Source organism: Xenopus tropicalis, chromosome 6, assembly GCF_000004195.4.
Source record: "Xenopus tropicalis strain Nigerian chromosome 6, UCB_Xtro_10.0, whole genome shotgun sequence".
In the NCBI taxonomy this organism is placed as follows: Eukaryota; Metazoa; Chordata; class Amphibia; order Anura; family Pipidae; genus Xenopus; species Xenopus tropicalis.
In genome coordinates, this window is record NC_030682.2 from 65,901,624 (window position 1) to 65,926,828 (window position 25,205).

Sequence of the window (25,205 nt, forward strand, 5' to 3'; positions counted from 1 at the left end):
ATTAACAAATTTATTGTCAGAGACAAAGATGATAAGCAGGGTTATCAGATACTCACAATGCATGCAGATATAGAGGATAGATGACAATATCCCTTTAGGACAAGACAAAGGAGGGTACACACCGGTTTATTCCACCTCTTGGTCTGGGCAGGGTAAATGTACCTGTCAGCTTAATACCCTTTGGAGATAGGCCTGGATAAATATCTCTTCCTCAGGTTGATAACCTCTAGTATATGAGTCCTCCGTGTGAGTAGGGATCAGGTGTTATCCTGCCTGTCTCCTAGCTCTACTCCATGGCCCTATTGGTGAGGCAACATTGCCGGATGGAAAGCTACTTCTAGAACACTGATTCTCCTTGATGGGGCTATTAGAGCTGCCCTTGCTTGCTAGGTACTAACTATCTCACTTCTCCTACAGAGTGCTATTACAAAACTGCTATGCTTACTTAAACCTCGTTCACGGGGCCCTGTCCCAGACTTCTCCAGATGTTATGATGGTCTCTGGGATAATATGGCTTTACTGGGGCCTGTTGCTGCACCCGGGCTCAGAGGGAGCTGTGCTTAGGTAGCAGACAGGCAGCCAAAGAGGAAGTCACACCCTCCTGCTAGACACTATATCAGTCTGCAGGGAGCGTGTACAACCTGATTAAACCTATAAAGGGATAGTTTTAGAACTGTAACCTGAGTACAGAGGGCTTTGCCCAATAACAGAAAAGATGTGAAGAGGTAGGTTTGTAAAGCCATAGAGGGCACCATCCTAGCTACAATGTTTGTGGAGTCTCTTTATACCAACATCCCACATGAAGATGGTTTTGCAGCCTGCCAGTATTTCCTTGAAAAATCTCAAATGCCCACAATGCCAACTCTACAACTAAGCAGATTTATACTAACACACAACTACTTCTCATTGGGAGATGCCATATAACTCCAACTGATGGGAAGCAAAATGGCACCTCAGTATGCAAATTTCCTGGCTTCCTGCAACACCAGACCATTGACCTATTTACGGTATATAGATGACACTTATAATATGGACAGCATCAGAAAAGGAACTATTGACATTCCACCAAAGATTTAACCAATTTCATCCCACGATTAACCTTACCCTTAACCATTCCTCTTCACTCATCAATTTCCTGGATACCACTATCTACATCAAAAATGGAATCATACAAACATCCCTATAACAAAAACCAACAGGCCATCCAGCATATCTTAGGTGGGACAGTTTCTATCCACATCACATTAAAAAAATCAATTGTTTTTAGCCAGGCTCTTAGGTACAACCGGATTTGCTCAAACCCTGATGAAAGAAATAAACATCTCCATTCCTTACGGAAAACTTTTGTTAATCAGGGCTACCATCCGCAGGTTATTGATGATCCACAGAGCAACTCAAAGAGACACACTCTTGGATTACAAACAAAAAATAGAAATCAACAGGGTACCTATTGTAGTCACCTACAACCCACAGCTGAACATTATAAGAAAAATAGCCAGGGACCTGCAGCCCATGCTCCATACAGATACCAGACTAAAGGAGATATTCCCTGAACTACCCCTTCTGTCTTATAGACAACCTCCCAGTCTGAGGAAAATGATTGTTAGAAGTGCTCTTCCCCAAACAAGGTTTTGTACGATATTATCAGTGCGTGTATGGCCAGTTTAAGAGCTCCGAAAGCTTGCAATGTATTTTTATAGGTATCATTTCTACAATACTCTTGTATTTGTGTTTTTTTATTATTAAAGCCATAGGGAGCTTAACCCTATGGGCCCCTACAGACATATCATATAAAAATTAAGAATGTAGCAGTAAATTATACTCTTCTAAATATAGAAGGAGGTGCTTAAAAAAATTGTGTTTTGGATTGATTTATTGAGAAATTCCTACTGCCCTTCTGGTAGGGACTGTTAGGACACGCCCACCAGGGATAGACAACTGATAGGATCTATAGGGAGCTCCAATAAAGGGACCATTTTTACAGATAGGATTAATGTTTAGCTCAAAGTGAAACCAGCATCATATATAATTGCCTACAAAATTAGGGCTTTTTCCATTTATCCAATATGTCACTTTTAGGTTTATTAACAGTCTTATGGATGCAAATGAAACCTTTTAGCTATTTTTTTTGTACAGTGTATATATGCTGATATAGGAGCTCTCTGGCAGTATGTATAATGCATATAATGTATTCTGCTTTCTGTGGATCAGGAAGTCTCACTTGCACATCCTCTGCAGGACTGATTATATGTATATATATTCCTGGTTAGTGATGATTACAGTTTTTTTCATAGGTATGGATTTGTGGCAAAATTCCACATTTTGCCATTGGCAGCAAATAAACACCCATAGACTCCAATGTATTGTGCACAGTAAAAGTTGCCTAAAAAATGCCAAAATGTTAGGCACCCCCAAGTGACTTTAATCGCTAACCTTGTACCCTGGGCTGGTGCCCCTGTTAAGAGAGAACAGCACCAGCCCGGGGTAGCTGCGAGCGCTTCCTTCTTCTGCGTTGACGCACTTGCGCATTAGAGTGAAAAGCCGAACTTAAACAACAAAGTCAGCTTTTCACTCTAATGCGCATGCGCCTGCCCAGGGATTTCGCCGGCAGAACAAAGCAGGAAGAAGGAAGCGCTTGCTACAGGTACCCCGCGCTGGTGCAGTTTTCTCCTAACAGGGGCACCAGCCCGGGGTACAAGGTAAACAATTAAAGTCACTTGGGGGTGCCTAACATTTTGGCACCCCCAAGTGACTTAGCCTTTCCTTCTCCTTTAAAGGGAGTGAAATCTGTAGAATTTGTTTCCCTGTTCACTGAAAACTAGTGGTGTGTAATGTGGCATTTCTGTCATCTGTACTATTATTTGTAATGGATATGGGTGGAATTGGCAGCACCACAAATCCTGGGAAGTTAGATGTGTTCCCAACCCAAGACCAACCTGGTCTTGAAAGGGGTCAGAACGGGGCTGGACTGGTGTCGATTATGGTCCGCCACCTGTCCATGACCTGTTTTTGAGAGCTTTTTGGTCAGCTCAAACTCACTTAGACCTGTGGGGAAATATGTGGGTCCTATAGATTATGCTGAACATAAAACATTTTCTCCCCACTGCTCCGTATGGGAGTTTAAATGCCCGCGCATGCACGATTGCATCTGCATGGGGCGGCGGAGGGAGAGGTTTGTTTGCACATGCACGTGGGGGGGCGGCCTAGGAGCGCCCAGATTTGAAATCTGGTGCTGCAGAGGAGTGCTTTAATATGCCATAGACAGTCTCTATTTATTGGGCCTATGGGGAGGCTGTTTGGGCCTCTGTGTGCATGAAAAGCCAGGGCCTATATTGAATCCCAATCTGGACCTGCTGCGCAAAAATTGTGCTAACATGGGCGACAAACCTCCAAAACATGACTTGCCATAGCATAACATATTACTTGTGGTGATTTGGCTTAATCATCGGCAAAGGGAGGCATTTCCAGCTATTAAACCAGATATAATATTTTTTACTTGTGGTGATCCTAATGCAATGCTATGGCAAGTCAACTTAAGGAGATTTGTCATCTGCGGTAGTACAGCTGTAACAACAGGTGACAAATCTTACTATGCGTTATTGCTTTAGAAATACTGCTAAAGTTTATAGTTTATAGCAGTGATCCCTACCCAGTGGTTCGTGAGCAACACGTTGCTCTACAACAACTTGGATGTTGCTCCCAGTGGCCCTCAAAGTAGGTGCTTATTTTTAAATTTCTGGCTTGGAGGCAAGTTTTGGTTGCATTACACCCAGTGTAAAGCCAAACAGAGCCATCTATAGGCTACCAGTCCACATAGGGGCTACCAAATAGCAAATTCTAGCTCTTATTTGCACCCCCAGGAACCTTTTTTTATGCTTGTGTTTCTCCCCAACACTTATTCCATTTGAATGTGGCTCACAGGTATAAAATGTTGGGGATGCCTGGTTTATAGTAATACACTGCTGTGTAGCCATGTGGGGAACTATTCAAGCTGTATGAAACAGGGAAAAGGGACAGACAGATAAAACAAGTTTTACAGAGCTTATCTGTTATGTGCTATGTACCTGTGCCATTTATTTCAGTTTGACTAAGGGCTCTGGCACACCGGGAGATTAGTCACCCGCGACAAATCTCCCTTGTCACGGGTGACTAATCTCCCTGAACTACCATCCCACCGGTGAAAATGTAAGTTGCCGGTGGGATTGCACACGCTGCGCAGGCGATTTTGGCAAATCGCCAAAAATGCCTCGCAAGGCAACTGGGATGGCAATTCAGAGAGATTAGTCGCCCGCGAACAGGGAGATTTGTTGCGGGCAACTAATCTCCCCGTGTGCCAGAGCCCTAACACCCCCTATGGCTAAACAGCAGCTTTGTTTATATAAACTTTAATGAGGCAAACACTTTTTGATTTTGGTGTTGCTGTTCCTTTAATGTTTCAGTTCTCCTTATATTAGCATCTTGTTGCAAAGTTATGGAAACTGTTGTCTGCATAATGCTAATCCACTAATTTGAAAATGTTTACATGATCTTTTCAGGAACAAAAGTTGGATTTAATCTGCTGTCATATTTGTATTGCCTCATTATTGTACACAATAAACAACTCTTTTTGGATGTTCAATAAACATATTTATGGCACCCAATTTGTTCTAGTTTTGTTACTGGCATAGTTCAGAGAGCTAAAGTTCAACTGTATCACCCTTTCCTCCAACACTCCTGAGAGGTCTTAGTTTATAAGAGGGTAAAACATTCTACTTGAAAAGTAGCTGTAGAAGGAAGGAATTTTGTTTGACCTTCCTTCCATAAGGTTACACAAGCAAATCCCTTCTCCCCCACACTGAAGCAGAGACAAATACACAGGCGCGCATACACATACAACAAAAAATCATGGGACCAGGCTGTGGATGAAAAGAACAAAGTCAGAAGTTATCAGGCTGCAGCTGGCTGGCAGAGATCCTGCAGTGTTAACAGGAGACATTAAATCAGCAGTTGCTGTGCTCCATACTGTGGCCATTTTGTTGCCCTGCTTAAGGAAAAAACTCCGGAAGTAGGGAACTGACCCCCCTTGCCCTCACTGTGGATGTCTATATTCTCTGGTCAGAGATTGTATAGGTCTCAAAGTATTCTATTTTGATTCTAAACAAATTATATGCCTAATGCCTCAAATATATTTTAATTTGTATTTAGAAGAAAATGAATTTATACAAGGCAAATGCTTTATTCAATTAGTAATGGGTGAACATTTTCTCCAGGTTTAACTGCAAAAAGAGCCAATAGCCTTTAATGTATTGCGTGTATTGGAAAAAGTCACGCAAAAAAAAAACAAAACACCCATTGACTTCAATGCATATTGCATATTTTCGCCTTTAGCAAATTTTCGCAAAGTGAAACCGGAAAGATTTGCCCATCACTACACCCAACCATTCAATATAGACAAGGTGACCGAGCAAGGCTATATGCTCTCCCCATTGCTGCTCAATATGTCACTACATCCAATAATTTAATACCTTGGGGGCAAAAAAACATGCAGCGATTAATTAGTGCAGTGCAATACCATGCAATTAGTTGCGTCGATGGAGAAAGTACCCTACGACGAGAAAGTCTCTGTGAATAGTCACCGTGACCTACATTTTACACTGTAATATTTTTATCTTGCAAAAGTAAATTATAAAATTGTGTCTGTGTGTTAATCCCCTACTGGAGAACGAACCCCACTGCTTATAATTCACATTTTAAAAGGATACATAGTTAATTTGGACAAAATAAGATGCACAATGAAAGGACAAATTACAGAGAGGAGTTAAAAGAGCAATAATCCCCGTACAAACACAGAACAGAGAACAAAAAAAGCTTAAATCGTAGAAAGGCAATGTGGAAAAACTAACTAAAAAGTTAGATAACTGAACTATGTAGCATCAGCCATGAAAAACGCAGGCTTAACTATCACAAAAGTATAACGGTTGTTAAGGTTAGATATCAAGTATCACTGAAGTTAAACTCAGTACAGGATGCAGGAATGAAGGGGGAGTATGTTAGAACTGGGTGGGTTGGAGGGAGATATCCAGTCTGAGAGGAGGAGAGAAGGGAAGAGGAGGAGAAGGAAAGAAGGCAGGAAGCAAGATTTGGGATCCAGGCAATGAGGAGAAGAAGTGGGGATGTGATGCATGCTGCTAAGCGGGTCATGTCTGCCAGTGCCTCTTGTTTGGGATTGCTGGGAATCTGGTTGTTTCTTATTGTCTTCTTTATCCTGGAGGCAGCTGGTAAGAGAGGGCTGGGAAGGGGCAGCACTTTCACACTCAGAATAGGAGTGTTTGCATGTAATTTTACTTTGTAACTACTGGGTACACGTCATACTACTGTAGTTACTGGCATAGATTTCCATGTGGGGGAGGGTGAATTGCTACTGAGTTTTCCTCTCAACCACAGCAAGACCAACAGCCCTTAGGTTCCCATAATTAAGTTTGAGATTACAGCAACTGCTCAGTCTCCATCCATCCCCTGATAACAGTGCAGAGTCTCTGGCAGCCAGCTGCAGGGTTATACTTGTTACTTTGTAGCTTAAGAGATAGCCTGATCACATGATGCTGTGTAAAAAATGAGTGTGTTTGAAAATGGTTTGGCCTTTGTGTGAGGGAGAATTTATTTGCTTGCTTTGTTGTGTGTGTGTTATTGTATCAGTGTCAGAGGCTGAGAGAGTTTGTCTGCATGTGTCTGTGTTGGTGCTAAGGATAATCGAACACAGCAGTGTTTCTCCACTGGCACATCTACACCAGTGGACAAAAGGTTGTTTTGCTCCTGTCTGCCCTGTCTTGTGTGCACACTGACAGGCATGGTACTGGCTCATCATCACACACATGAAGAAGGATGAGGAGTGAAAATACATAGTTTAGAGTTTCCACTCTGAAATCTACACTTGCTCACCCTGACAAGCAGATCAGTCTTTTCTTCCCTGGGCAATACATACCAGCAGAAAAAGCTAGTGGTACATACAGCACTTAAGGCTAATGCTACATGGGCTGATTTTCAGTCTGTAGAAAAATGCAGGTTGAGAATTAGCCCCTCCATACACGCATCCTTTTCGCTCACATACGTAGCACTGGGGACAGGACGCACTGAAGTTTTTTGCACTTCCCGTCCCCAGTGTTTCATATGTGAGCAAATTTTACCTGTGGTTGGGCGGCATACTGCCTCTAAATTTATGCCACCGTAGGCCCAGTTCTTTGTGCCCTTGCCACAAATCCAGGCCTGGCTAAGAACAGCTAAATTAGAGCTGGACATAGGGTTGTCAACTTACCCAGTTAAGGGCTTGTACACAAAGGCATTTTACTGTGCGTTTCCCTGTGGTGGAGTTTCACTGCAGGGGAGCACAGGATGAAATACAATCCATTCTTATGGGGCTGTACTGACACAGGCACATGCAAGCACCGAATGCAGGGGGAACACAACCTTGGGCGTTGCTTGTGTGCAGCGATTACATGCACCTGCGTCGGTACAGCCCTGTAAGAAAGAATGGATTGCTTTTTGTCCTGTGCTTCCCTGTGAATGAATACAGGAGAGCTCAATGCAGGGAAAAGCAGGGCAAAATGCCTGTGTGTAAGAGCCCTAATACCTAATCACATGTTGAATCCATATCCTGCAGACTGAACAGATTTATGTGCAGCCATGCAGCATGCATCTAAATTAATTGGTACCTAGGCATGCAGGATGTGGATTAAATATATGGGCAGTATTAAAGGGGTGAAGTGGCAATTCTAGTCAGACTGCCCATCTGTTGGCAGCTGTGCCCAATAATCTGCAATTTCCTGTTTACCAGTAATTTATTTCAGTAATTTCAGTCTTTTAAATATGAAAAACAATTATTGGCCATTACATATAAATAATTTGTCTGCTTATGTTCCAGTGTAATTACTATTGAAAGCAGTGTTTATGCTTTTTGTTCTCTGTGTCTTGAAAAAATCTGACAGGAGTTAATTCTTCTCCAGGTCTATTAATCAGCTGGCTTGCAAATTTGTTTCAGAAGTCTGAGCCAAGAGTGCAGAGTATGTAAACAATCGGACAAATACTGTTTTTAATAGTAATTACAAATAACTTTAAAACTATTTAAAATTGGTGATGGATGTATCTTGGAAAGTTGCTTAGAATTACATATTCCCGATATAAATCTTTAGCAAAATTTTTTTTTTTCAGAGATGTGTATTAGGAGTTTTCATGTTTTATTTAAAAAAAAAAGCTCCCTGTCCTGATATAGAGTGTTGCAGCTGAAAAGCAGCTAGTGGGATACTGGGGAAAACATATAGCTTGAAGGTATTTTTTTTTTTAGGCACAATTCACTTGCTTATTTTGTGGCTTCTGGTGGTAATGTGTATTTTGGTGGAATTGTTGGATACAGTTGGGCTGCATAAAATGTAATGTTATTTATTCCGTGGATCTAGAATTCCCAACTGCAGCTCCTAGCTCTTATCAATCCTCCATATTACACTGCAAAGGTTGCTGGGATTATATATAGTGAATAATATACCCCTTATTTTAAAATATAAGAATATTAAAAATGACTGATTAGTTCCATGACCAAAACACAAGGCTGAAAACCAAATGAAATGCATACGACTATGTATAGCATCTTTAAACTATTTAAGTGTTGGATGTAATCAAAATGTTGCAAGTGAATTAGTGTGTAGCAGGCTTTGTATATAATACTGGAGCAGCAGGTGGGGTTTCCTTTAGTAATGCAACCCTATTCTGGCTTGAAAGGCCTTGGCCGACTTGATGAGATAGATGGGCCTTCACTATGTGGAAGGAATTAAGGGGAGAGGAAGAACTACAACTCACTTGTGCTAGTGTGTTAAAATAAAATTTAACAATACCAGAAGGTTCTTTGTAGCAACAGAACAAAACTTTATTGTCCAAAACAATCTACAGGGTTAAATACTCACAGATCCAATTAGGCATTTCAGAAATAAAGTATGATAAATGCTAGTACAGTCAATGAGACAGCAAAATGTAACAACATGTGAAGATAGCTTTGGGAAGTTAAGCGTTCATTTCTAGGGTTTCAATGCTTCATGTGGTCAGGATCCAGGGAGGAAACTATGCCTAAATCCCTCATCAGTACTGCAGTCCCTTCACTGACAATACTTCTATTTCTGAAGGGTTAGATAAGTTTTGTTTACTGCCTTAAACTGTATTAATATATCTCTGGTACTAGTGGTGCTTGTTTTAATTCATCTTAATACAGTAGGAATAAAGCTATAAAAAGTTATAGTCTCTTCTATGAACACTTTTACAAAAAATGAACAATGTATTCACTGCTGATTTATTGTTTGAAAGAATAGCACATCGTATTTTCAATATATAGCTCTATTCTGCTACTAAAGGAAATCCTGCATTGATTTAGTTCTTTTTGGTACTACAGGAGACCTGTGTCTCCGCTATATGCTAGATCAGGTACACTCCACCCATGGTCAGGGCAGACTGGGTTGTAATACTACTCTGATCCACAGTCACACACAGAGATAAGGTTGACAGGTTTATTTGCAGGACACTGTAACATTCAATAACTTGCATGCATACAGTGTGCCCACTTAAGTGGCAGTTTCTTCAGAGCCCTTAAAAGGACCCCCTTTGGCTTTCCATGCCCTGAAAAGAGCATGCTTTGTTCTTCGGAGCCCTGACAAGAACTCAGTTTCATTCAGCACACTAAACACAGTGCACTTTTCTACCACTTTTCTACTTCTGGGGTCTCCTACTCCCTTCCCACACGCAGTAATATCTGGGATATCACAGCACCTTCTCTTGCAAACTGCTTCCCTCCCTGTACTTCCTCTGCAGGCCTGCCTTTCTCTATTGCTTAAAAAAACTAATGATTTATGAAATCATGACTTCAGACTGATGACACATAATACAATCATACTTTTTAGCAAATATTTTTTGTAGTATACAATACAGAAGTGGTGATAAAAAAGAGCTACAGAGTAAATATGCCTACTATTTTGACATAAAAACCCTTTGGATTGTGCTTAATCACACAGGGTATACAATATATTTAAACTATGTTTAGTCAAGCAGAATGTCAGCGATACATAAATGAAGGATAAAGATAATTATTATAGCACGCACATGGTTGCAGTGTTGAACTGGAATCATTTGCTTGTTATAGTTTTGTTGCCCATTCCCATACTCCTGTTTGTTAATAAACCAAGTAGGATATGTTGCAGATGCAGCTTTTTTCTTGTTTAGTAATTAGGGGCAATGGTGAACTAGCAATTTAACTGTTTCGACTCATGGGGCAAATGTGTGGGAGTGCTGATGCATGTTTTTGAAAAAGTCAGAATAGTAATATTGCTAATAATGTATAACTTCCAGTGTCAACAGATGTACCAACAGTTCCTAATGTTTCTGTCCTTCCCTTCAGGAACCAGAAGCTCAGCATTTAGCAGTATGGCCTCAGGTAAGCCTTATAATACTGCCTTTGTTAATATTTAACCTTTTAAGTGCCACATAATGTAGACTCTATGTTCTGTGGATAAAAGGCTATGTGCCTTGGAACATAGATTTTACTGTGCTGAAATCTCTGTTGGGGGAGGTGTGGCTTTTTTGTTCCCAGCCCTTAGGCAATGAGCAGAGTCAGGGAACAAGTGGCCCCTTGGAGCAAGATCACCACAAGGGCCAGAGACAACAGCAGATATGTGTAACTGTGTCTGTTGTTGTCTTCTCTTACTGTACCCCCTCCTACAGTGAAGATAAAAATGGCATACCATCAGCCTCTTTTGGCTGTTTTCCAGGCTGCCAGTTCCAGATTACACTAAAATAAACATTTGCAGTCATTTACACTAACAGACACACAATTATTTTGTCGATCAGTGTGTTTTGCACACTCACAGTATTCACACACATACAAACCATTTTCTTACTGTATTGTGGGTGGGGGGTTGCCCTAAAAATGCTTTATAGCCAAGCTGAGTAGCATTATTCTGTCTAATAAACTTAATTGACACTATTTAAACTATAATTTAGATCACTGATTTGCAAAAAAATTTACTTTTTTTTTTTAGTGGTTATTTTACTAATTTTATTGGAACATGCGTTGTTCTTTCTTGTTTTTGCCCTTGAAAATGTTGTGTACAGTATGTTTTTTGGGGGGCTTTAACATGCTACATAATTTTGTAATCGTATTACTGAGCATCAACCTAATGTTTATGTTTTATGTTGGTACAAGATATGTGTAAGAAGTTAAGGTCATTATACAGTAAATGGCCTATTAATCATACTGTTACTTATAATATCCTTTCCAAGAACAGTGGGTTAAAACAATCTATTCCATATAACATACCAATGCTAACAGCTGAAGTATGTATTAAAGTTGAAATGCAATTGTTGATTAACATAAATATTAATAAGCTAGAATGAGTGCAGAGACATGCAACTAAACTGGTAAAGAGTATAGAAGATTTAAACTACAGTATGAGGGTAGACGGTAAATTTAGGTTTGTTTTGTTTCTGAAGCAAAGGCACATGCAAGGGGACATGATTACTCTTTACATGTATATTAGAATACATTATAGACAGATTACAGGGGAATTTTTTTCTATAAAAAGATCAACGCACCAGAGGCCATGACCTTTAGACTGGGCCTGCTGGTCCCAGGCTGTATTCTCAGTGTCCCTGTACTGTGGTGCAGCACCCTTTTCCTGTGCGGCCTATCAGTGGTAGGGGAGATCTCCTGCCTCTATGGGCATGTTGATGATGAACCGGCCTGGGAAACCAGGAAGGTTTTCCCCCGAACTGCTGCTGTTGGAATACTCTTAAGTTGGCATCAAATGTCTGTCCCTGTCATCATCATCCCCCCTTACATCAGACCCTAAATCATATGTGGCATCCACGCCCAGCATGCTGGCCTGTACTTCTACTACTACTACTTCTTCTACTGTTGAGATGCTGAGACATGTTCTCCTCTTCAGGCAGTAATGTACCACCCATTCTTCTCTGCTCCTCAAAAAATTCCTGGGTATCTGAACTGGTACCCGGGGTAATTCGCTGCCTACCATAATTCTTCCCCGATACCCCAAAGTGATGTCATGCACTGAAGCCGATAAATTGTAATCGCTCATGTGCCCAAAATGGATGGAGGATCACCATTTTATTCCACAATATTTTTAATTGGCTGCTGGGTTTTACACAGCAAATGTTTGTGCCAAAAAACAGTACACAGCATAATAAATATGCCTTTTTTTACACAGTAATGCCTGCTAATTAAAAGTAGATGTTTGGTGCATTAAACAATCATTTTACTACACCATTTAATAAATAGGCCCATAAGGGTTCAATGTAAAAGATGGTTATGCTAATGCCTTAGTCCCATCACCAAACACTTACTGCACATGTGTTCCCAAAATTCACCACAGGACTTTGTAAAACTTTGGAATAATTGGGAGAATGTTGCTGGGGGACGGGAGAATGGGGGAGAGCCATCAAAATCGAGTAACTCCTGAAGAAATGGGGGGGGGGGGGGATTGACAGCTTTGGATTCCTGCAGCAGGAGCAGCACTGAAGTGGTACCAGCGACTGCTCCGTCAGTGAATCCACCACTGCCTCTGCCTGCTGAGTTTAAATGTTTCCCTGATCCCATGAAATGACATCAAGCACAATTATGGATGTGACATCACGCACATGCACAAAATTGCAGCTGAAGCAAAAAAAATGTTTCTGCTTATGCGAAAATGCATCAAATGACATCACCAAACTCGTACTGCACGTGCGTAAAATTCACTGCAGGACTTTGTGAGATTTCGGATCAATTTATTAAAAGAAAGATGTTTTGGAAAAGGGTGGGAGGAGAACAGGAGAAAAAAAAAATCAGCAGTAGTATGACCCAAAAGGGATGCATGGAGACACAGATTAACTTGCAGACACAAATAAATGTAGCCCTAACAAGGGCTTAAAGGTCTCAAAAAAAGAGGCAAGCAGGGAAAACAGCAAACACTGCTCCAGAGATTCTACTTGCACTGCCTCAATTAAAGGAACAGTAACACCAAAAAATGAAAGTGTATAAAAGTAACTAAAATATAATGTGCTGCTGCCCTGCACTGGTAAAAGTTGTGTGTTTACTTCAGAAAGTCTACTATAATTTATATAAATAAGCTGCTATGTAGCCATGGAGGCAGCCATTCAAAGGAGAAAAGGCACAGGCACATAGCAGTTAACAGATAAAACACTATTGTATTCTACAGAACTTATCTGTTATCTGCTATGTATCCTGTGCCTTTTCTCCTTTTTTCCAGCTTGAATGGCTGCCCCCATGGCTACACAGCAGCCTATTATATAAATTATAGTAGGGTTACTGTAGCAAACACACCAGTTTTACCAGTGCAGGGCAACAGTGCGTTATATTTTTATTACTTTAAACCTCTTTAATTTTTTGGTGTTACTGTTCCTTTAAGTTGGCCATATACTGTAAGATCCACTATTTTGGAGAGGTCGCCAAACGAACAGATTTTCTCCCGATATGCCCACCTTTATCCTTTTATCCTTATCGCTAATTATATACATACATACAAACATCTGTCTGCATCTGTGAAGCTGTAGCTAAAATGAAATCCTCCTATCCATCTTGAAAACAGTTTAAGCCATACCACTTAAAGGACAAGGAAAGGCAAAGTCACTTGGGGGTGCCAAAATCATTTTGGCACCCCCAAGGGACTTTGCCTTTCCATGTCCTTTAATTTACATATTTTGCTACTTGTGAGCTGTATGCAGTTCATTTCTAAATTCTGCAAGCACATTGTGCCTGCGGAAAGTTAGCTGGTTCTATAATGACAGGTTTGTCTGGATAATGGCTGTTGGCATATAAGGAAACAGATGCGGAGATGTGCTACCAAAATAGACGTACATCCCTCTGAGAGACATGAGACGTCATGGAAAGCAAGAAAGAGTTCTGGAAAAAGGGTGGAGGGGGCATCAAGGCAGGATTGAAAAATAAAAATAGAGAGTTTAGTTGGTAAGGAATTAGGGAGGGCAGAAAGCTAAATTTTCGGAGTAGGAGAGAGAAGGGTGTTAGTGGAAACCTAAGGATGTAGGGTAGAGAAGCATGTAGGGGCATTAGGCAACTGATGTGATCTGTGATATCCTTTTTGACACTATATCAGAGGTAGTTAAATGAGCCTGACACTTAATGGCAGCAACAGTGGAGGGTAGCAGTTATAATTTTAGATCTGTACATACAAATGGAGAGCAATTCCCAGAGGAAGTGAAGAAATTTGTAATCGTGCTAAAGGCATCAAATTAATTCACTACATTAAAAGAGTTGCCAGAATCAATAGATATATATTTAAAAACTCTGACTTACTCTATGATGTCACAATGTGCAATAGGAGCAACTAAAAAGAGGACATGTGGGAGACACTTAACCACACTTAGTGAGGGATGGTTGGAGTAGGGATATTATTCCCACCCCCGGTGGTATGAATCTTAGCAGAAGGTAGCATGGTGTAAAGATCCATAAGCTACAAGTAACCACATGATTGCTGTGTCTACAAGCACCTTTAGAGGAATTTAATGACAATATCATAATAGGGTTATTATCAGTATCTGTGAAGAGTATATGTTGCCTGTGTAACTACTAAATTGTACACTCCTGTGCTATGCAGCTCTTTTGGTGCAATACCTAGTGTAGTGATTCCAGGTAGTGGAATTGTGGTCTCATAGATGTAGACCATTGCATGGTTGTTGGAGACACCCAACTCAGACGCAGAATCAACTCAGTGCTGTATATAGCTGGCCTGCAGCCAGTTTATTTAATGGGATTTTTTTTTAAAAAAAAAAGGTTGTAGAAGGTTATAAAAAATCCTAAGTCAGTCTGGCTGTCTGACAATGTGCTACAGAAAGCTGTCAAGTAGCTTATCCTATTATTACTTATATATGCATTGGTAGACAGCACAGCTTTATTATTAATGTTTGTAAATTTAGAAGGAATTTCAGAAAGAATTTGAGTGAGGCTAGATTGTGGGGGTTGACAGCAAAACTGCTTTCTCCTTTGAATAATTTGACTGTTCCAGTTTATGTATGTGCAGAAGCTGTTCTGTATTGTAATTTAAAATCCCACATGCCACATAAGTGAAAAGTATGATTATATGCTGTTAGATCAAATGCCCTTGTTGCTTGGCCTCAATTGGAGTTAGTCAATTGAGTCAATTGGACTCAGGTTAAACTAATGTAGGGACCCATAGGGTTAAGCTGCCCTATACCTTTAAACCCTACCTCTTCCTGATTTGTACTGTTACTGGGCGAAGACCCTTGTATCAGTTTACAGTTATTGCACTATACCTTATTGGTTTAGTTGGTTGACCACCAACTATACCAACTACACCAACTATTGCACTATACCTTATTGGTTTAGTTGGTTGACCACACCCCTATGGTATTCTGCAGGGAGGTGTGACTTCCTCTTTGGCTGCCTGTGATTCTCAAGGAACAGCTCCACTAATCCTTGGATCAGAATAGGCCCCAGTAAAGCCAAGCCATTTGCCCCAGAGTTAACATCCACTCTGGTGAAGTCAGGAACAGGGACCCTGTGAATGAGGACTAGATAGAATAGCAGAATACTGTAATAGCACTTTCTAGGAGAGTGAGGTAATTAGAACTAGATAGTAAGAACAGTTTAGGCTTCAACCAGAAGGATAGCTGGAAGTACTCTCCCATACAGGCAATGTTGCCTTAGCTTAGGGCCATGGTTTTAGACGCTGGATAAAGGTCAGTGTAAATCCCTGGTCCATAGTCAGCTGTAGGACCCATACAAGCTAAAGGTTATCAAACTGAAGATTGGAGTAACTATCCAGATTGCCCTCCATAGTGGTGCTGTGCTGACAGGTGCTTTACCCTGCCCAGTCTCCCAAACAGGTGGGATAAACCAATGGCATCCTCTCTTACTATCCTCAAAGGTGTCTGCTATTTCTGCATTTCTGAGTATTGACTTATCCCTGAATTGCTACATCTAGTCTTGGCAATAAAGAGTTACAGTTTGATTGCAAGAGCTCCTGGCACCCATCTTATCCTTTGATTTAATCAATTACACTACACAGTGGCAGTGGAAGGTGTAGTGCAACAACACCATCCAGCAGTTCCTTCCATAAAGCAAAGACCAATTTCAGAGAGAGAGTTGTTATGTACCCCCATGCTCTACCAATAGCTGGTATTTAACAGGTTAACAGCAAAATAGGGGTTACACTAATAAAACATATCAATAAATTCTGGCTGATTTGACTAGTTGGACAAACAAGCCCTTGTCTAAGACAAGATTACTATATCTTTTCCAAGCTCTGCATCTTGCCTTCCCTGTAGACCATTTCCAAGCCATAGAAACGATTTTGTGAAAAGACAGACACCCTGGAAGGACAATGACATAGGCCATTGTTTGGGGAGGCTAAAGTAGTAGATTCGCTTCTAGTGTAAAAAAATAACCTCCCAACTACCTCTTGCGGTTCCCACTGCCTTGTGTGTTTTTTTTTTTTTACCCTAAAATGCTTAGGATGTAAAAGTATTCATAAGTGCACTTCTGTGAGGGGGTTCTCCATCCATTTGTGTTTGTGATCAGTTAGCTTCACCTTAAAGTTCACAACTAAATCAACTTTTAATATAATGTAGAAATTGATATTCTGAGACAATTTGCAATTGGTCCTCTTTTATTTTTAATGGTTTTTCAGTTATTTAGCTTTTTGTTCAGCAGCTCTCCATTTGGTATTTCAGCAGCTATCTGGTTGCTAGCGTCTTATTTACCCTATCAAACAGGTAGTGGTTTAAACGAGAGATGGGAATATAAATAGTTAAGGGGCCTGCATGGAAAAATAAGTAATAAAAAATTACAATAATAATAAAATTGTAGCCCCGCAGAGCAATAGTTTTTGCCTGCCTGGGTCAGTGACCCCCATTTGAAAGCTGAAAAGAGGCAGAAGAGGAAGGCAAATTATTAAAGAGCTATAAAAAAATTAATTAGGAAAACCAATTGCAAAGTTGCTAGGAATAGGCCATTATATAACATACTAAAAGTTAACTTTAAAGTGAACCACACCTTTAGATTTGTTAAAGTTAGTTTTATAGACAGAGAGGTAGTCGGTACTGACATCCCAGGCACATTATATACAGTGAGACGCAGTCTCACTTAAGAGTTAACTTACCATAAATCTATTAGGATAGGTGATAGGCATATTATAAACGTCAGGTCAGACAAAAAACAATTTAATTTCAGCTAGTGATTCAGCCTTTAGAACTGTATAGTACCTTTGGGAGTGGGATGAAATCTGCAGCAAAAGATGAGAGTTTGCAGAGGTGACAACCCTAGCACCAATGCGTTTGCGCAAGGTAAGGAGCACAAGAAATATATACATTTATAGTTCCAGTGAATTGGCTAGGTTTTCAAAATGCCCAAACAATTTCAAATAAATAAACTGGTACATGCAGCTCTTAGTTATGGTAATAGGATTTGGGTGACCAGATTGTATTGAGCATTTTAAATTGAAGTACAACTCATGTATTTTGAGGGCTTTTTCAAGCGTCAAAATCTCTTGTCCAGTCTCCAGTGTAAATATGGCCAGTGCTTGGCATGCTGCCCCCCAATCTTTGCCTGCGTCTGGGCCTGCCAAATATACCAAAGAGGGGCAAATTTGGGAGGCAGGTTATGCTCTGTATGTGTTCTGAGATCCTGTCTTTTAGACTATGTATACTATATGATAAACAAGCACTCACAGATCCCACAAACAGACATTAGTAAACTTTAGGAACTGCAGACTTTATGTTAGGCGAACAAAGAGAGCATAGTCTTGTCTATAAGTAAGTGCCTTGCACTCTTGTGAAATTACACACTAAGGGGTATATTTATGATGCTCTGTAAAAAGTGGAGTAAAACATTACTGGTGATGTTGTTCATAGTAGCCAGTCAGATGTTTTGCTTTGGTTTTGTAACTGTTGAAATCTAATTGCTGATTGGTTGCACTGGGCAACATCACCGGTAATGCTTTACTCCACTTTTTAAGCAACATGATCAATATATCCCTTAGGGGGATATTAATCATGATGTGTAAAAAGCGGAGTGAAGCTTTACTGTTAATGTTGCTCAGGGCAACCAATCAGCGATCAGATTTCAACAGTTAGAAAACCAAAGCAAAGCATCTAATTGACTGCTATAAGCAACATCACTGGTAATGTTTACTCCATTTTTTACACAGCATGATAAATATACCCCTGTCCTTACTTTGTTCTAGGTATACTGTATGGTCAGGTAAATCCCACTGGCTACTTCTCTCAGTACCTTCCCTCTAGATCTTTGTGATTAGGGTGTATAGCTTGACCCCAGACTACCATATATTGTTTAATTGCTTATTAATTAAAAACGTGTTAGTATGTATTTCTTTTTCCAAACTATCACTCTGTACAGCTTTACTAAAGTTGTTTATAAAATTTCTCTTTGCCTCAAAACTTGTACTTCACAGCATTTTATGTCCCAGCATTTTGTATCCTTACATGGAGAGATAAAGCTTACTATAAAATAAAATAAAAATTCTGCACACACAGTTTTCACTGGTCAAAACAACTAATCCAGAACAATACATAATACAATCAGTCAAGTTTAATAAAACCAATCAAATTAATGAAAAAATATTACACACTGAGCTTGGTGGTGAAACAATCCTTGTTATTTAGAGGAGGAACATTGAAGCTGGACAAAAATATACTTTCTGACCCAAAAGTGCTTTTAGCTGCAGATATAGATTTGTAGATTCATAGATTATAAACCTTTCTATAAGTGTTACATTTCTTATTTGTGTTTAATATAATGTTGTATGAGTACATATACATTAAGTTCAGTAACTTAATTTTTCTGCAGATGCTTCATGCTGTAACCAGGCAAAGGATAATTTAATGTGTCGTGATGTATGTGAACAGGTAAGTTTATATAGGATTTTATATTTTGGTTTTGATTCTAATGAAAATTATACACAATCCCTGTAAATTTATATTAAACTGTTCTCTACATGTACATATCAGTATTTATCAGGCACTTGTGATGATAGTAACATTTTTTATTTTTTGTCAAGCAGGGAGGTTAGGGTGGGTGCAGGTTGGAAAATTTCTGACCCGCAAATCACTACTTTGTTATCCTTGTCTTCGATGGAAAGGCAACAGTTTGGGTATCTTAAAGTGACTGGTATTAACAGTTAAAAAAACAAAATCCCATAAGTATCATTTATATATATATATATATATATATATATATAAATATATAAATAAAGTATTACTTAGAGCAGGGGTGCCCAACCTTTCTTACTTGTGAGCCACAGTCAAAAGTAAAAAAACACACAAGCATCATAAAAGACATCAGTATTTCTGAGGCAGCAGCCCCTCCTTATCTGCTCCACACTTCCATCTTCCACATTGGAGTGGGTCCTGGGGGGGCTGCGTTGCTAGTGTACTAGAAGAGCCAAATTTCAGTTTAAAAAAAATGAAAATTTAGCTGTTAACTAGCTGCTTTCTGCCGCCTGAGGCAAGCAGGAGCGGCCCTTATAAAAGATCATCATTTGGTAGCCTCTGTGCATAATCTCTGTTTACAGGAGGTTCTGTTTGTCAGTACACCTGGATTTTATGCAACCAAATCCACCAAGCCAGGATTAAAAAAATAAACATTTGCTTTAGGGACCCTGGAAGCAATATCTAAGAGGTTGGTGAGCAACATGTTGTTAACGAGCCACGGTTGGCAGGCCCGTTTGTGTCGAGGCCACAAATGCCCGGGCCTAGGGCGACACAAATTTAGGAAAGAAATTTTGCTCCCATACGGAGCAATGGCGACCTCTCCCCACTGCTCCGTATAGGAGTTTGTACCCGTGCATGTGCGCTGGCGAAGAAGGGGGGTTGGTGTTGGTTCACGCATGCTCTTGGGGGGGTGCAGAGGCGCAAATGGGGGGGCGGCCTCAGGGTGCCTGGATTGAAATCCAGCACTGAGGTTGGGGATCACTGACTTAGAACATAGAATAACTGCATTAATATCTTTTTCATATATTTCATACCTTTTTCATAAATTATGGTTTTTAATATTTGCTTTATTCCTATAGATATTATCTTCAAAAAGTGAGTCCCGCATAAAACACCTGTTCCTGAGAGCACCAGATTACTGCCCGACTTCAATGGTAATTATGTACCCTTAACTATCTGCTGTTAATTTATTAAAAAATAATGCTTATGCCACACGGGCTTATTCTTGGCAAGCCGAAAAACGCTTGCCGAGAATGTGCCCTGCTACGCTAGATTTGCGTCCTGACAGTGGTATTGGTCCTGACAGTGGTATTAGTTTGACCCACTTACATCTGTCTGCAGGGGAATTTCATAAAGTAGATAACGGAACCTAGATGTACAGGTCACTTTGTATGCATCCTGGGCAACAACAACAGCCTAATTTTGACAGCGTTAGCCAAGTGTTCTGGGAAAAGCTATGACAGGGAGTCCCAACCTTTTTTACTGAGCCACACTCAGATGTAAAAATTACTGGTGAGCCACAAAGCATAAAAATATTTCTTTGGCGGCTGTGATTGGCTATTTGGCCTCCCAATGTTTACTGCTGGCCTGCAGGAAGCTCTGCTTACAGTAAAATTGTGTCTCTTTGCTTTAAAAACTTCCAAGCCAGAAATCTAAAAATAGGAAAATACTTTGAAGGCCACTGGGAGCAACATCAAAGGGGGTGCTGAGCAATTTGTTGCTTGTGAACCACTGGTTGAGGATCACTGCCAGTTCTCTATCCAAATACAAAAATTATGTTCCACGTCAATATCCCTTAATTTTGTCATTAACATTTTGTGCTGTACTGTATCAAAAGCTTTAGCAAAGTCCAAGTAGATGACATCCACTGCCATCCCAGAGTCAGGTTCCTGCTCACCTCCTCATAATAGGCAATTAGATTAGTCTGACGAGATCTGTTACACCTAAAACCATGCTGGCACAAACTCACAGTATTGTGATTTGTAATGTATTCAAGTATCCTATCCCTTATTACCCTTTCCAAAAGCTTTCCTACCGCTGATGTCAGACTAACAGGTCTATAGTTTTCAGGCTGAAACCGGGATCCTTTTTTGAATAACGGCACCACATTAGCAACTCCTTCTTCCTTAATTTTTTTTTTTTTACTATTACCAAAGTAATGTTTCTGTTGATCTGAATTATTCCTGACCATGTACACAATTTGGGAATAGCGGTTGGATTCTCGAGGTATGGTGTAGCAGAGTATTCCTATCTGTATCTTTGTGGAAGGTAGTAGTAGACACCTCATCCTAACTATCCTAAGAATCAGTTTGGGCTGTAAATTTAAAGAGGTACTAAAACTAGAAATTAAACCCATTTTTACAACTGCCATAACATTGTCTTTGCATGCATTTTATAATTTTGCCAGAAAAGTATTTGCCCAGTGCTTTTACATGACACATCCTGTCACCATGTTCCTCTTTGAGGCGGCTGCCATATTTGTGCAGCAGTAATCTGTTAGCATTAGAAGCTATAACTGTCAGCTTGAGAAGGAACACTCAGGTTTAGGAACTTCAAGTACCAGTTACTTACAAAAGCAGCCCTATCAGCAAAAAATGATCAACATGACCTATAGGCCACTTTTTATGTACATTCATATTTTGAGAGGTAGTTTTTAAGATTTTTGTATCACTTTTATGGAAAAAAGGTAAGTTATTGAGTAAGTCCCTGTCCATAATATGAACAGGTCATCCATAAACACAAATCTGCCATTGTCTGTAGTACACAACCCCTAGCACTTACAATGAGTCGCCCTGGGGCGAAACACATATTTTTATGAACTTCAGGCAGTGTGTAGAATATTAGGCATACAGGATAATCTAGAAATAAAAAAAATTGTATGTTCTTTCAGAAATGTTTCCTTGTATCAATGCTATTTGCAATGCTTGATCTATCTTCTTTTTAAAGGCTTGAGTAGGGCAGTGCAGTGGGTAGCTCTTCTGCCTTGCAGTGCTATGGTCTGAATTAAATCGCTATTTGCAAGAAGTTCTTATGTTCTCCTGCACTCCAAAAACATACAGGCAGGTTAACTGACTTCTGACTAAACTGACCATAGTGTTTGCGAATATTATAGGGACGTTGGATTGTAAACTTCTCTGGGACAGGGGCTGATGTGAATGATGTTCAATGTTTTTTTCTTTAAATAAATCATTTTGCACATAATGCTGATGACTGTGGTACTCACTCACTCTTTCTGATATTATTATCTGTTATCAGAGTGCTCCTCCTTGTTGAGATCATATCCGGAAACCCCTTTTTCAGAAAGCTCCAAATTACGGGATCTCACATAGACTTCATTTTAATCAAATAATTCAATTTTAGGTTTAATGTTTAAATATTCTTTTTGTTGGCTTAAAGAATGGAGATCCAAATTATGGAAGATCAGGTCCTGCGAATTCTTGATAACCGGTCCCATACCTGTAGCCATTTGAGAGCTTGCACCTATGTTTGGATACAAAATATGAGTGAGACGTATTCTGGTTAGGACTCACTTTTCTACTAGACCAGTGATTGGTGGCACTGCAAGCTTGGGTGTTGTAGGTGCCTAGATTGTGTAACCTGTAGATGCCTGGTTGGCCAGTGTACTGTTTCCACACTATACTGTGCCTTGCGTAATATAGGTTAACCAGCCAGCTTAACACACTCCACATAAGACTCAGCAAAGAATACTCAGACTGCTCTGTGAGTTGAATAACTTGAATGCTTTATCCTTATGAAGAGTTTATTTTGTAAAACTGTAAAACAATATAATAACATTGCATCACAACCTGTACAACATATTCACACATGTAAACACATACAGGAAACCTAGCATCTTACTTACAGACGGTTATGTAACCAGGGCCTGTGTAAGGGTGAAGGATCCTAGGGTCTGTCCCTCTACTTGTGAGTTGTCTGTGTGCGCTCAAGATGGATACACTTCCACTTCCTGTGAACTTTAGGGGGGAGGTTTAACCTTGAATGATGTGTATAATTAACATATGGACAACTATCCCAAAGGGGGTCACTAGGTGGCAGCACATAACAGCTGAACTAATATTAATGCATACAATCTAACATTAAATTGGCATCAGATAAGGTATAAACAGCACACTCCCTGCCTGGCATATTTCAATGTGCCACTATATAACTTACTGCTATGCAGAACACAATTCAAGTATTATCAGAAACAAGAACAACAATGTCTGAAATTGGCCTTGTATACATTTTGGCAGTCCCTTGTTTGACAATCTTTACTTCCACTTTCCTAACTCTGCCATCTCTACTTGGCAGAGTGTTGATGATGAGTCCCACAGGCCATTCATTCCTGCTTTCTTGACTGTCTTTCACTAACACGACATCACCCACTTGGATGTTTGGGCGATTTTGGGTCCACTTTCTGCGGCTTTGCAAGTTGGACAAGTACTCTCTTTTCCATCTCTTCCAGAAAGTATCAGCCAGATTTTGAACTTGCTTCTATTGTTTTACATGAAGTCCTGTTGTTTCAAATTTACCAAAAGGGGCTGACAAAGAGTTCACTTTCTGAGTCAGGAGCATTGCAACTGTAGGTTTAATTTCAGGATCAGCTTCAGGCTCTATAAGTGAGTAATTTTCTGCTGAATTGCCTAACTCCTCTCTGTCTGTGTGGTAGAGAAATGGAGGGCCTGAGAACCATATAGAATTCTGCAGATGAATAGTTTTTGTAGGCCTTGAAGCATAGTCTGCAGGATTTTGTTCTGTTGGCACATAAGCCCACTGATCAGGATGGGTTACTTGCCTGATTCTATTCACTCGGTTGGCAACATACAAGAAAAACCTTCTGGAGGTGTTGCAGATGTAACCTAGTACAGTTTTGCTATCTGTAAAGAATCGCACAGCATCTAAGTCTTTATCTATTTCATCTCTGATGAGCTCGTACAACTCTACTGCTAGAACAGCCGCACATAGTTCCAGACGTGGAATTGTGTGTGCTGGTTTGGGGCTTAACTTAGACTTTCCCATAACAAATCCAACCGAACACTTATTGCAAACATCAATTGTTTTCAAGTAGGCTACAGCACCTATCGCTGTGTTGGATGCATCTGAAAATACATACAGTTCTTTTCTACTTACTGCTGACAGGGGAGTAGACACATAACACCGGGGTATCTCTATGTGTTCCAAAGCTTGCAAGGATTCCTTCCATAGAAGCCACTCATGTAGTTTTTCTTGTGGGAGTAATGCATCCCAATCACATTTTTTAGATGACAGTTCACGAACTAGTGCCTTACCCTTTATAGTTACAGGTGCTACAAACCCAAGAGGATCATAGAGGCTGTTCACTGTAGACAGGACTCCTCTTTTAGTGAAAGGTTTTTCTTCGGAAGATACCTGAAAGACGAAAGAGTCTCTTTCTAGGTCCCAGCTCAGTCCCAAACTTTTCTGAAGGGGCAGGGTGTCTGTACCCAGGCAGAGGTCCTTGAGGTCTTTAGCTCTATCATTAGCAGGAAAGGCGTTCATGACCTGTGTGCTATTTGATGCAATTTTATGAAGTCTCAGATTAGATTCTGCCAGCATCTGTTTTGCATTGTTCAGAATGTCAATCGCTATCTCCGGGGTGCTGGCAGATGCAAGTCCATCATCTACATAGAAGTGTCTCAACACAAAGTGTTTGGCATCTTGTCCAAATTGTTCTGCACTTGTCAGAGCAGCTTTACGCATGCAGTATATAGCAACAGCAGGAGAGGGACTGTTTCCAAAGACATGGACCCTCATTCTATATTCAACTACTTCTTTGTCTATGTCATGGTCCTTGTACCACAGAAAACGTAAATAATCTCGGTGGTCTTCTCTCACGAAGAAACAGTAAAACATCTGTTGCACATCTGCTGTAAAGGCAATAGGTTCTTTCCTAAAGCGTATGAGAACCCCTAACAATGTGTTGTTTAAGTCAGGGCCACTTAACAGTACATTATTTAAAGAGACGCCTTCACACTCAGCACTGGAGTCAAATACAACTCTTATTTGATCAGGTTTGTGTGGATGGTAAACGCCAAACATCGGCAGATACCAGTGTTCTCTACCTTGTTCCAGTGGTCTTGCAATCTCAGCGTGATCATTGTCCAGCATCTTTTTAATGAACTCTGTGAAGTCTCTTTTCATTCCTGGCTTACCATGCAGAGTTCTGCGAAGTGAGG

General features: G+C 40.2%; 1 protein-coding gene across 1 annotated transcript in view; it reads left to right on the forward strand.

The window, feature by feature from the left end:
- The first annotated feature begins 6,068 nt into the window (after positions 1-6,068).
- Positions 6,069-25,205, forward strand: part of reck (reversion-inducing-cysteine-rich protein with kazal motifs) — an 80,155-nt gene continuing 61,018 nt past the window's right edge. The window contains exons 1-4 of the mRNA XM_002938937.5: positions 6,069-6,257; positions 10,409-10,444; positions 18,869-18,927; positions 20,091-20,165. Of these exons, the coding sequence (XP_002938983.2) occupies positions 6,134-6,257; positions 10,409-10,444; positions 18,869-18,927; positions 20,091-20,165 (294 nt within the window). The 5' untranslated portion in view covers positions 6,069-6,133. The remainder of the gene's footprint in view (positions 6,258-10,408; positions 10,445-18,868; positions 18,928-20,090; positions 20,166-25,205) is intronic.